Source organism: Pan troglodytes, chromosome 6 (assembly GCF_028858775.2).
Source record: "Pan troglodytes isolate AG18354 chromosome 6, NHGRI_mPanTro3-v2.0_pri, whole genome shotgun sequence".
Classification (NCBI taxonomy): domain Eukaryota; kingdom Metazoa; phylum Chordata; class Mammalia; order Primates; family Hominidae; genus Pan; species Pan troglodytes.
The window spans coordinates 123267158-123280934 of NC_072404.2; the positions used below are offsets into that span (position 1 = coordinate 123267158).

Consider the following 13777-nt stretch of genomic DNA (forward strand, 5'->3'; position numbering starts at 1 on the left):
TATAGTTGAATAAATTAGGGTATGTCCCAAAATACTCAGTAGTCATTAGAAGTAGGCTAATATTGAGAGGTGACAGCGTGCTGGCAGCCCTTGCAGCCCTGGCTCCCTCTCGGCGCCCCCTCGGCCTTGGTGCCCACTCTGGCCACGCTTGAGGAGCCCTTCAGCCTGCTGCTGCACTGTGGGAGCCCCTTTCTGGGCTGGCCAAGGCTGGAGCCGGCTCCCTCTGCTTGCGGGGAGGTGTGGAGGGAGAGGCGTGGGTGGGAACTGGGGCTTCGTGCAGCACTTGCGGGCCAGCTAGAGTTCCGGGTGGTCGTGGGCTTGGTGGGCCCTGCACTCGCAGCGGCTGGCCGGCCCCACTTGCCCCAGGCAGTGAGGGGCTTAGCACCCAGGCCAGCAGCTGCAGAGGGTGTGCCAGGTCCCCCAGCAGTGCCGGCCCACTGGCACCCAAGGGCTGAGGAGTGCGGGCACACAGCGGGACTGGCGGGCAGCTCCGCCTGCCGCCCCAGGGCAGGATCCACTGGGTGAAGCCGGCTGGGCTCCTGAGTCTAGTGGGGACTTGGAGAACCTTTGTGTCTAGCTAAGGGATTGTGAGTGCACCAATCAGCACTCTGTGTCTTGCTCAAGGCTTGTGAACACACCAATCAGCACCCTGTGTCTAGCTCAGGGTTTGTGGATGCACCAGTTGGCACTCTGTATCTAGCTAATGTGGCGGGGACTTGGGGAATCTTTATGTCTAGCTAAGGGATTGTGAATACACCAATCGGCACTCTGTATCTAGCTCAAGGTTTGTAAACACACCAATCAGCACCCTGTGTGTAGCTCAGGGTTTGTGGATGCACCAATCGGCACTCTGTATCTAGCTAATCTGGTGGGGACTTGGAGAATCTTTATGTCTAGCTAAGGGATTGTGAATGCACCAATCGGCACTTTGTGTCTAGCTCAAGGTTTGTAAATGCACCAATCAGCACTCTGTGTCTAGCTAATCTGGTGGGGAATTGGAGAATCTTTACGTCTAGCTAAGGGATTGTGAATGCACCAATCGTCACTCTGTATCTAGCTCAAGGTTTGTAAATTCACCAATCAGCACTCTGCGTCTAGCTCAGAGTTTGTAAATACACCAATCGACACTCTGTATCTAGCTAATCTAGTGGGGACTTGGAGAACTTTTGTGTCTAGCTCAGCCATTGTAAATGCACCAATCAGCACCCTGTCAAAATGGACCAATCAGCTCTCTGTAAAACAGACCAATCAGCTCTCTGTAAAATGGACCAATCAGCAGAATGTGGGTGGGGCCAGATAATAAAAGCAGGCTGCCTGAGCCAGCAGTGGCAACCCGCTTGGGTCCCGTTCCACAGCGTGGAAGCTTTGTTCTTTCACTCTTTGCAATAAATCTTGCTGCTGCTCACTCTTTGGGTCCACACTGCCTTTATGAGCTGTAGCACCGCGAAGGTTTGCAGCTTCACTCCTGAAGCCAGTGAGACCACAAACCCACCAGGAGGAATGAACGACTCCAGACGCGCTGCCTTAAGAGCTGTAACGCTCACCGCAAAGGTCTGCAGCTTCACTCCTGATCTAGCGAGACCACGAACCCACCAGAAGGAAGAAAGTCCGAACACATCCAAACGTCAGAAGGAACAAACTCCGGACACGCCGCCTTTAAGAACTGTAACACTCACTGCGAGGGTCCGCAGCTTCATTCTTGAAGTCAGTGAGACCAAGAACCCACCAATTCTGGACACAATATGAATATGGAAAGTTGCTCATGAGATAGTTTTAAGTGAAAAAAATCAAGTTAGCAAAATAAGTATGGTCCAATTTCTGGTTATATTCCTTAGCTGGAATATAAACACTGCTAGTGTGGGCTGTCCATTGTTGACATCGCTCCCTCCACCTCCAGTGTGTTTGCATTAATTTATATGCATTGTGGCTTTTGTTCTAGCTGAGAGGAGAAGAGGTATAGTTGGTACAAGAGATGAGGAGGAATGTGGAGAAATATGGTGAGTGCAGTAAGGAATCTATTTCCTGCCTGACTTCTCATACTGGGTTGAGCCCCTAGGCTTTGTGAATGACAGCTGGAAAGGATGGAAGTGTTTCATTTTTTAAAAATAAAAATATGATATTGTAATTTTGGACAAGGGAGTAGGGAACAAAGCCCAAGGAAGTTCAGGAAAGAATTGTGAGATTTTGTGCATATGGAGCAATAACTCCTAGACCAGATGTCAAAGACTGCCATGAAGCTGGAGAGGAGACAATTCTCCCCATCTGTGTGGTGGAGGCTGCTCAATGTCCCCCAATTTCTCTTCATCTCATCTTGCTTATTAATACAATTTCAGTTAGGCACTCAGCTGACAGGACTATGTTTCACAGATTCCCTTGCAGCTAGGTGTGGCTTTGTAATCAGATGGAATGAGGGGATATGATTGTAGAAACTGGAGCAGCCATCTTGAATGAAAGATGCAAGGCAAGCTCTGATGATGGCAGAGTCACGAGATAAAAGGAGCCTGGGACCCTGTCACAGGACAGAGCTGCCAGCAATACCGTCTCTATAACAAACACTAAATTTAATTATTCATATCTAAATCTGAACATAGGCAGTAATTTCTAACCAGTGTTTAGCCCAGCACAAGGCCTGGGTGGTAGACTTCCAATAAATGTAGAATTAAGTTTATTCACACTATATAGACTTATTGCAAGGCAAGAATGAGACCTTAGACTTTCGTGCTCAATCTTGAAGACAATGTTTTTCAACCCTTTCCAACAGATTCTCTCTCAAAACCTGAAATCTCATCCACCATCCCACTCTCTTTTTACCAGGGAGATGTGTTTCTCAACTAAAGAAATAGAAGAAAGTGTGTTTTCTACGTATTGTCAGTTAGCTAATTAGAGCAGAATGCTGGTGATGCCAAAATCTGTAGCCCCATCCCTTATATGGCATTTGAGAGGAGCGAGTATAAAGCAGTAGATAATACGAAAGGTTTTGGCCTCGGGGCCGCAGTTATCTCTCCTTTGTGAGACCTTGGGGGCACTGTTTAACCTCTCTGGGTCTCATCCAAGAAATGGAAATACTAATAATACTCCATATGGTTGTTGCAAGGATGAAATGAGATGTCTGTAGGAAGTGCCGAGGAATGCCTAGCACAACCAAGAGCTTGTTGAACTTGTCACGCTTTACTGTCGATAATGTGCATTAAGCAAACGCTAGTTTTATTTGTTTATTTCATCTTCTAAGTATAAGAATACATTGTAGCTCGACATTTTGGCACCAGCCCCTAAAGCATTCCCACCACCACCCCCGCTGCGACAAAGCACTGCGCTCCTTACGACAGCGTACGACGCCGAGCCTGACAGGAACGCCTCGTGCGGTAAAACCGCGCGGGCCAATCGCGCTGCTCCCGGGTGATGACGTAGCTGCGCCTGTGCATGCGCAGGGAGGGGAGACCTTGGCGGAGCGGCGGAGGCGCCCAGCGGAGGTGGAAGTATTGGCGGAAAGGAAAATACAGCGGAAAAATGCAGAGCTGGAGTCGTGTGTACTGCTCCTTGGCCAAGGTGAGGGCCGAGTAGGTGAGGTCGTGTTGAGCCAGAGGCACGGAAGGTCCCGCTCAGTGGGTCCGGTACGCGGCTTAACCCTGTTGGGCTGGCGGAGGCCGGGCGCCTGGGCCGCACCACCCCTGGCCCCGCCTCTGCACCGGCTCAGCCCGGCCCTGGGCTCCGAGGCGGCCGCTCATCCTGCTGCAGGCGAGGGACTGGGCTGGGCCCAGGCTGTGGCGAGTCCTTTCGGGTTGTGTGACGGCCGGCGGTCACACATGCCACACCCCCAAGCCTGGGCCGAGGGCCATCCCGGTCACACATAGGCCTCTACCTTGGAGGAAGTGTAAGCCACCCATGTCCCGTATAGTCTGGCTCTTTGTACCATTTGCCTTTTTCTCATCCTAATTCTGGTACCTGAGTGGCCTAAGTTTATGCAGTGGGCAGGTAACCCTGGGGTCACTTCTTGAATGGTTTAGACCCAGTCAGCTCCAACAGATAGCCCTCGGAATTCCCCTAAGGTCTTGTCAGTGTTGGCAGCTTTCAGCTGGTGTTCATTGCCATCTCTCACGACTTCCTGGAGGCTTAAATCTTTAATTGCAGCAGGTTATCAGAACAACTCTCCTTTTTAATCTGCTTACCAGATACAGCCAAATTGTGTGTATGTGGCACCGTGGCTGGGTACTATGTTAGTGGAGACCTTAAAAATAATATAGCGATCAAACCCTTTTGTTTCAGAGATGAGGAACCTGAGTTCTCAAAAGTTAATGTAACATTCTGCAAGTCATGCTTTTAGGCAGCGGCGGAGGTGGGACTGAAACTCAGGATTGTCAATCTGCTGCTTTTTGGGTTTGCTGTCCTGACCTCAAATGTTAAGAGTTGCCTTGGAACTGGAAACATCAGTGTAGGTTTTGTCACTGCCGCCCATTTTCCTGCTGTGAGCAGGGGTTATTTGCTTGCTTGCTTTCTGCCTCATTGCCCTTAGGAAATGGTAGCCATCCACATATAGAGATTAGGGAGATTATGATGCAATTTGTCAAACTGTAGTAGCACCAGAACGTAAGTACATTACTTGGTGCATTTTCCTAAGTTACCTTGTCTAATTTGCTATTCCTAGTTGATGTCTCAGGAACATCTTCATAGATTGTTCTAAGTAAATACGGACTGTATATACACGCTAGCTTAGAGTTAGGAAACAAAAATTACAGGTAAAAGGATTATCATGTATAGATTATTCAAGTATTTAAGTTAGAACTTAAAGAGCTTTATTTATTTATTTATTTTGAGACGGAGTCTCACTCTGACATCCAGGCTAGAGTGCAATGGCACTATCTCAGCTGACTGCAACTTCCGCCTCCCGGGTTCAAGTGATTCTCCTGTCTCGGCCTCCCGAGTAGCTGGGATTACAGGCACCCACCACTACACCCGGCTAATTTTCTTGTATTTTTAGTAGAGTCGGGGCTTCACCATGTTGGCCAGGCTGGTCTCGAACTCCTGACCTCAGGTGATCCGCCCACCTCAGCCTCCCAAAGTGTTGGCATTACAGGCGTGAGCCACCACGGCCGGCTCAGAGCTTTATGACATTAAAATGATCCCTGGCACTAATAATTAGCCATGTTTTCTGAAAATTGGATAAAAATACCATTGAATACGTTTTTAAAATTAAGTTAAATATGAGATGGTTTGTTGACTATTGATAATAAAAAGATGGGTGTGGCAAGCTGAGGCTGAAAAGTTTAAATGATTAGTTATTGTCAAAGAGGGGATATTGATCTGTAGCTTCTGTGTGGCAGTGGAAGAAGATACACTAATAATCCTCGCTTGATACGTTTGCCCAAAATTGTTCTGTTATCATCAACCTTCAGTAGTTCTATGTTTTGTATTCATATCTTACATAATAGGAACATTTTCTTTTTCTAGAGAGGCCATTTCAATCGAATATCTCATGGCCTACAGGGACTTTCTGCAGTGCCTCTGAGAACTTACGCAGATCAGCCGAGTAAGTACTTAAGTAAAACATTTTTTTCATCACATTAGCTGACAGTTCCTTTCTATTTCAATGTAAAAGCAAGTGAATATTGGAATAACTTATGTTAAGTGTCTTATAGTTCATTTGTTCATGTATTTATTCGTTTGAATGTATATTGAGCTAGTGTGTTCCAGGCGGTGAACAAGGTAAAAAAACCCTGCTCTTATGAAACTTGTAATTTGGTGATAGAAGACAAACAATATATAAGTAATGGATAAATATTTTGGGAAGTAACTGAAAATTAAAGCAGGTAATAGGGTGGAAGAGAGATAATTTTAGATACAGTGTCAGGAAAGGCCTTTCTGAGGAGATGATGTCTGGGCAGGGTCCTGAGTGAAGTGGGGGAGTGAGGTTACTTCAGGCAGAGGGAAACAACACTGAGAAAGGCCTGAGGTGGGACTTAGCTTGTGAAGTTTAAGGAGTAATAAGAAGGCTGGTATGACTGGAGCAGAAACCCATGGAATGTAAAATCGGAGAGGTAGGCAGGAGACAGATCATGGAGTGCCTTGTAAGGCAGGTCTAGTAGTTTGGATTATACTCCAAGTATGATGGGAAACAAAGGTTTTGAGCAGGGCAGCAATTTCATATGTTTACATTTAAAAAGTTAATTTTGTCCGTTGAGTAAGGTTGTATTGGTTATTTTAACACTGTTTAGAATGATGAGATGACTTTCTTGACATCCTGAATGAAAGTCTTCATGGGTTTATCAAAAGCATGTTTTAAAGATTAGCAGGATCTAAAAGGAAGCTATGGGTCATGGAATTTTCTCCTGTATACTTTTTTTATATTTTTGAAGTTCCCGTAAAGGATATGCATTTTATTTTTTTAAGTATTTAAAACAGAAAGTTAATAGGATTATATTGAAGTATTTTGACCTGTCAGTACCAAGGATATTGATTATTTGCAATGTACTGTTTTGACATTTACTGAATTCACCCATATGGATTATAAGTAACATTGGATGTCTTAAAGCTTCAGTTATAGAAATCATTATCTGGGCGAACTGTGACTATCAGTCTCCCTGCATTCTGTGAAGTAATTTAATCCTGTATCCTCAACTGTTATCCAACCATTATCATTTTGGATATTTTATTTCTAGAGGAAGGGTAGGGGGAGGATTCTAGTAACCCATGACTAACAGTGAGTGAGTGATTTATCCTAGCTTTGAACAGATCAAGAAATCCTTTTAAAAAAAAGCTAATATGATGATGAAGGGAAAAGTTGGACCTCTTACCCACTTTGTCTCTTGTTAAATAGGAATCTCATTCTTCTCAACTCACATAACAGGAGAAATGTTAGATTTTCATTTCTAAAGGATATTTTTCATGGCTAACTCTATACCTTTGGCATCACTCAGCAGAGATTATTCAGTGCCTTCTATTTGCCAGGCAGACCCTGAGCCAGTACTTAGATTTTAGTGGAATGAGGCTGAGTGTTCCATAATCAGTTTGGTGATCCCTTTACATTGAGTAAATCATAAATCACTTAGTACCCATGTGTGTAAAGTGTGTAAAAGCTTTGAGTGGATGCAGTAACAAGCATTTTACACACATACTTGTATTTTATCTGAGGTACATGCTTACTGTCTTTTCCTCAGGAATGCAAACTTCATCAGGACAGGGACTGTGTGTGACTGACTGTTTTGTTTAGTATCTAAAGTGATATAGTAGGTAATCAGTACATATTTATTGAATGAATGAACACTGGGGCCTGGTCTGTTTTAATTACTGCTCTGTGGCAAAGCATCCAGTATGGTGTCTTGTACAAAGTAAGTAACCAGCTACAACAGCAATAATATTAACTGATGCATTGAGGGCTTCACTCTGTCTCAGGCACAGATTTAATCCTCATGGCCTTTCTACTACCTGTGTGCTGCTGTTCTCCCCATTTTATAGATGGAAGAGTTAGGTTTTTTAACTAGGAAATGACAGAGCTGGGAGAATCCTTTTGACTTCAGAGCCTACACTGTTAATGTTTTATTCAGTTTTCTTCCTTACATGAGTATTGATTGACTCTCCTGAGGAGTTCAAATCTTATTATGATACAGTCTTGGTTACAACATCTGAGAGATGTCTGAATAGCCTTATGAACCAGGTTCATCAGAATTTGCAAAGTTGTGTGTGTTACTGTTGATGTGACGTTTTATTTCATGACAGCACTTAATCAAACTTGTGACACTTAAACTTATAGCACTTATATCACTCACATTCACTACATTCATTCATTCTTTTATTATTTCAACAAATACTAATATCTACTATGTGTTAGTCATTGGGCTAACTACTGGAGTACCGCAGTGAGCAAGACGGACAAGACCCAGCTTTTATAGAGCTTACAATTCAGTTGAGGGAGACAAACATCCAACATATAATTGTGACAGGGGTCCATAGACTTAAGCATAGGGAGTAATGACATCTATATATGGATTGGGAATGGTCACATAATTCTTTCCTAAGGAATTATGTTGATAGCTAAAAAGGTTGAGAGTAACTCTTGTTACAGGTTGGACCTTTTACTGTAATTCTTTTTTTTTATTTAGACTGTAAGAAGTAGGGCTATGTCATTTATATATACACACACACAGACACAGCATGTGCAGGCACACCCCTCCAAGAGCCTAAAGTAGTGTTTGTAATGTGAAATGCCTGCTGTTAGTGTTTATTTCTAGGTAGATGGAACAGATCGTACATAGGTAGACCAGCATAATTCTATGCATGTAGGCTAAGAGTAGTAATTCACCGTTACTGAAGCTTAAACTGCATGGTATTGGTGAGTAAACAGAACGTGGTAGGAGATGAGGCTGGAGAAATAGTTACTGAAGGAATTTGGATGCTGTACTTAGGAACATGGGCTTTATCTAACAAGAGACTGGAGAACCAACAGAGCGTAACAACAAAGAGAATAACATCTGAGTTGGGTTTTAGCTTTGCGGTAGCACTGGGTAGACTAAAATGGAGGATGTGAATGAGGCTAGAGGCTGCCGGACTGAAGTTTGGAGGTGGATCTGAGAAGGGGAGTGACACCGAGTTGCTAGTATGCACCTAGCACCTTCTTAGGATCTTAACATGCGTACTCTCTGATCCTCACAACCCTAGGCTGCAGGTGTCATCCTTACTATTATCCCCATGTTGTATCAAAGCCCAGAGAGATTGAGTAATTTGCCCAAGAACTTAACGGGGTTAGAGTTTGGAACCCAGGTCTGTTTTACTTCAGATCATTTCTTATTTTACTATATTTCTTCTTTAGGGACCAAGAGGTTATGACTAGAAAGTAGAGTATTGATTTCAGAGGCTGAACAGTTTTGGGTGATAACAAGTATAGAGTGTTAACTATGGGAGGATGTTACTGAAAAAGACTGGATATTAAGGCCATTGACAATGTAAAAACAACTTCCCTTACCCCTCAACAAAATGTCAACAAATAAACCTTATCAAGTAGCTCTTACATTCAGTAAATTTGGCAATTAATGATTATTGCCTTATGACATCTCTTTTCCTGTTCGTTTTTTCTTTTTAAAAATCTGGTTTTGTTTTTGTTTTTTTTTTTTTTGAGACAAAGTCTCGCTCTTGTCCCCTAGGCTGGAGTGCAATGGCGTGATCTTGGCTCACTGCAACTCCGCCTCCCGGGTTCAAGTGATTCTCCTGCCTCAGCCTCCCGAGTAGCTGGGATTACAGGTGCCTGCCACCAGCCCGGCTAATTTTTGTATTTTTAGTAGAGATGGGGTTTCACCATGTTGGCCAGGCTGGTCTCGAACTCCTGACCTCAGGGGATCCGCCCACCTCGGCCTCCCAAAGTGTTGGAATTACAGGCATGAGCCACCGCGCCTGGCCAAAAATCTGATTTTACCTTTATTTTGACATGTGCCTCTTTTTTCTCACTGTGTTGTAAGGTTATTGAAGGTACTGATGAGTCATAAATATTTGATTTCATTCTGTAAAGCATATTCTTGTCATTTTAGTTGAAGTTCTTGATTGTCCTGGAGATTATGGGATCATCTGAGTGTTTTGGAAGGCAATAGAACATAATGGTATATAGGAGCACACATTTCAGAATCTAGAGGACCTTGTTTGAATCCTGGCTAGATTACTTACTAGTTGTGTAGCCTTATGCAAATTATTTAGTTGTTTTCAACCTTTTCTTCCTCTGTTAATGGTAGTATTAAAACTATGTCATAGAAATGTAATGAGGCTTACATAAGACAGTACACGTGACTGGCTCACTAACTGGCACATTTTAAGCTACCTAAGTGGTAGGTATTATTGTAGACTGACTTTTTTTTTTTTTTTTTTTTGAAACTTGGTCTCACTCTATCATGCAAGCTGGGGTGCAATGGTGCGATCTTGGTTCACTGCAACTTCCACCTCCCGGGTTCAGGAGATTCTCATGCTTCAGCCTCCTGAGTAGCTGGGACTACAGGCACGCACCACTATGCCCAGCTAATTTTTGTATTTTTAGTAGAGATAGGGTTTCACCATGTTGGCCTGGCTGGTCTTGAACTCCTGACCTCAAGTGATCCACCCGCATTGGCCTCCCAAAGTGCTGGCATTACACAGACTGACTTCTTGAGATACATCTTGTAATTATATTGATGATTACAATTGATTTGTAACACAATACCTTTATTTCAGTGGTAGCCTGGATAACCAGGTGCCTTATTTTCCTTATAATGATCTAATATGTAACACTTGTAGGAATTTGTAGAGTACTTTTCTTGACTTTTTTCTTTGAGTTAATTTTAATAACATTAATTGCCTTGTTTAAGTCAGTCACCTCTTATTGTACTCCAGTATTTTTAAAATATCAACCTGATACTTTAAACCTGGTAGGAGCACACATTTCAGAATCTAAAGGACCTTGTTTGAATCACTTCACTGAAACACAGATTGCTATTCACCTGTCATTTGCCACTTTTCCATCAGGTTTGCCTTAAATAAATGTATTTCATTTAACTACTTTTCTGTATCCTTTTTTTTTTTTTTTTTTTTTTTTGAGACAGAGTTTAGCTCTTGTTGCCCAAGCTGGAGTAGTACAGTGACACAATTTCAGTTCACTGCGACGTCCGCCTCCCGGGTTCAAGCGATTCTCCTGCCTCAGCCTCCCGAGTAGCTGGGGTTACAGGCGCTCGCCACCACGCCTGGCAATATTTTGTATTTTTAGTAGAGACAGGGTTTCACCATGTTAGTCAGGCTGGTCTCAAACTCCTGACCTCAGGTGATCCACCTCCCTCGGCCTCCCAAAGTGCTGGAATTACAGGTGGGAGCCACCACGCCTGGCCTGTATCCTGATTTTTTAACTTTTTTTTTGAGACAGAGTCTTGCACTGTCGCCCAGGCTGGAGTGCAGTGGCGTGATCTCGGCTCACTGCAAGCTCCGCCTCCTGGGTTCACGCCATTCTCCTGCCTCAGCCTCCCCAGCAGCTGGGACTACAGGTGCCTGCCACCACGCCTGGCTAATTTTTTTTGTATTTTTAGTAGAGACGGGGTTTGGTCTTGATCTCCTGACCTCGTGATCTGCCTGCCTCGGCCTCCCAAAGTGCTGAGGATTACAGGCGTGAGCCACCACACCCGGCCCTGATTTTTTAACTTTATGTATGGGACTCAACCTGTGAAATTATTCTTGACAAGGAGAGGGTGAGTCAGAATCATGTGTTATCAGCTTTCATTTATATGCATCCTTTGGTACAGGTGAGAGTTAGATGATTTGTTTTTCTGACATTTTATTATGAAAAATTATAAGCATTTAGAAAATTATAAGAATTTTACATTGAACACCCATAGTTTTCTTCCATTAACATTTTCTGTGCTTACAGTACCACATATGTGCTCATTCGTTTATCCATCAGTGCAGACGTGTGTATACTTCCCCTAAATACTGGTTTGTTTTTGAAAGTTTGTTCCTGGCTTATACCCTCCTGTATTCTCAGTTGACAGATCTTTACATAAAGAGTCTGCTTTTTTCTCATTTTTGTGCATCTTAGCACTTTAGTGGTATTGTAATGGAATATTACATCTAGTATGTACAGTGAGGAGGAGCTCTTGAATTTTTGGTATTTTCTGAAGTTTTAAAAAAAACACCTAAGATTACATAGTGAATAGGGAAATAAAACCCAAGGTTTTTGGCTATTATCTTTTATCTCTTGTTTACTTCTCCTGACCTTACTAAAACAAGTTCTTTTCCAAACCAAATTTATTTATCATTTTAGTACCATGGACCTACTATAAGAATTGTTACATATCAGTGATTAAAAGTATATGCTCAAAAATACATATACTCAAAATCTAAAATATTTAATTCAGTTTTATTGTCATTAAAAGGGTTTTTGGAGAATTATAGCAATAATATATGTTATAAATATATATGCTCATGTAAGAATGAGAAAACAATATAAAATATGGCAAAAATTGAATTTTATAAAAACTTTCCTAGAAGAAGGATTGGGAGGACCTATAAACAGTTCTCTCTGGGCTGTATGGCAATGTGGATGGGTTTTTTTTTTTTTAATTTTGCTTTAGTGTATTTAAATTTATTCAGTAAACCTAAATTTTTAATCAGAAAAGACATTAAAAATTCAGCAAAGAAACCTGTTTTGTAGCTTGTATTTACATTACTCTGAAATTAAAAATTAGAACCCATTTAAGGGATGTTGTGTAGATCATCATTTGGTTCAAGATTTGAAAATAAAAATACATTTTATTAGATACTTAATTCTGAACCGAAATCAGTGAACCAAGCAGGGTGGCTAAAAAGCACAGATGGATCAGTAAAAATTGAAGCAATTTTTCATGTATTGAAATGACTATACATATTTTTTCATGTATTATCTCAACTATCATCTGCTATAACCAAAGAGAATCTAGTATTTTCATTTATTCAACAGGAGGGATTCTTAGATTTTGTGGATAATTGGGCTGAGTAACTTAGTTATCCACCAACACAGAGGTTCTGTGATTCTGTTCAGGCCAGCAAAGGTTTTTTGAATGATACTACTCTAGGGATGTGTGTTTTTGGGGAGAGGGGGTGATGCAAATTAAAATAGTCTTCTTTGTAGGTCAGAATATAGCTACTATGTATAGAATACTTATTATGTATGCTATAGGTATTATGCTAAATTATTTACATACATTATTTTATTCTGTTATCACCCTATGAAGTAGGTTTTTTTGTGGTCTTTCTTTTGCCAGGTATGGAAACAAAGATGAAGCAGGTTAAATTACTCACCTAAGGTCACATAGGTAGTGATTATAAAGCTTGATTATTGCTCTCTGGGATTTTAGTTTATGATGGTTAAAACTGAGGAATGGAATAGTATTGAATAATGGAAAGACCACCGGAAGTAGAGTCAAAAAGCTTAGTTTGTCTCTGCAACTCACTTGCTGGTTAACCTTAGACAAGTTAATTGACCTCTCTGAACTTCTTGTTTATTCTGTGAAATGTCTTATTTATGACATCTTTATCTTCCTCATAGGAAATTCTGAGACTCAAACATGATAATATATGTGAATATGTGTTATGAATTGCTAAATGCTAGACTAGTTGGGGTTGTCAGGACAGTGGAAGGGGAAGAAAAGGGAGACTGTTTCCTAACTCTTAACAGTCACTGTTACTTTATTTGAAGTTGGATTGAGAAGAATGGGAGTAATTGGACTTACTTGCACATTTGTATTACAACTGTTAAACTCCTAAGGATACTGATCAAAATTAATTTTCAATTTTTTATCTTTATTTGAAAAATGGCCACAATAGTTAATTGAATATTCTGGTTAGCCTATTATCTTAAGGTATGTAAAAATTATCAATATGCAAGTTCAAAACATATTTGTTAAATATTACATAGAAGCTGTTTTTTCCCTCATATTTCAGAAGTTAAGGACCTGAAAAAGGTAATAGGTCTTAAATTTATTGGAAATACTAAAGCATTATATAAAATTATCTTATTTAATTCTAACATCAATCATTGAAGGCAGTGTTTTCATCCCCATATTACAGAAAGGTTAAGTCATTGGGTCAAGTTCACACAACTAATCATTGGCCGTGCTGAGATATGAAGCCCAGAATGTCAGATTCCAAAGCTCAGGCTCTTTGCTTCATACATACTTGTCTTCCAGTATCACTAAATTCCGTCAGTTATTAAATCAATAGAATTTAGGAAGGTCAGTGAATACAATGTGAGTGTTACAGAACTCAGTTGTGTTTCTGTATGTTGTAATGAATAGAAAATAATAGA

The 13777-nt window shown here is 41.5% G+C and overlaps 1 protein-coding gene across 1 annotated transcript in view; it reads left to right on the forward strand.

Annotated features, from left to right (window-relative positions):
- The first annotated feature begins 2979 nt into the window (after positions 1-2979).
- Positions 2980-13777, forward strand: part of DLD (dihydrolipoamide dehydrogenase) — a 30270-nt gene continuing 19472 nt past the window's right edge. The window contains exons 1-2 of the mRNA XM_009453977.4: positions 2980-3546; positions 5446-5524. Coding sequence (XP_009452252.2) covers positions 3421-3546; positions 5446-5524 — 205 coding nt within the window. The 5' untranslated portion in view covers positions 2980-3420. The remainder of the gene's footprint in view (positions 3547-5445; positions 5525-13777) is intronic.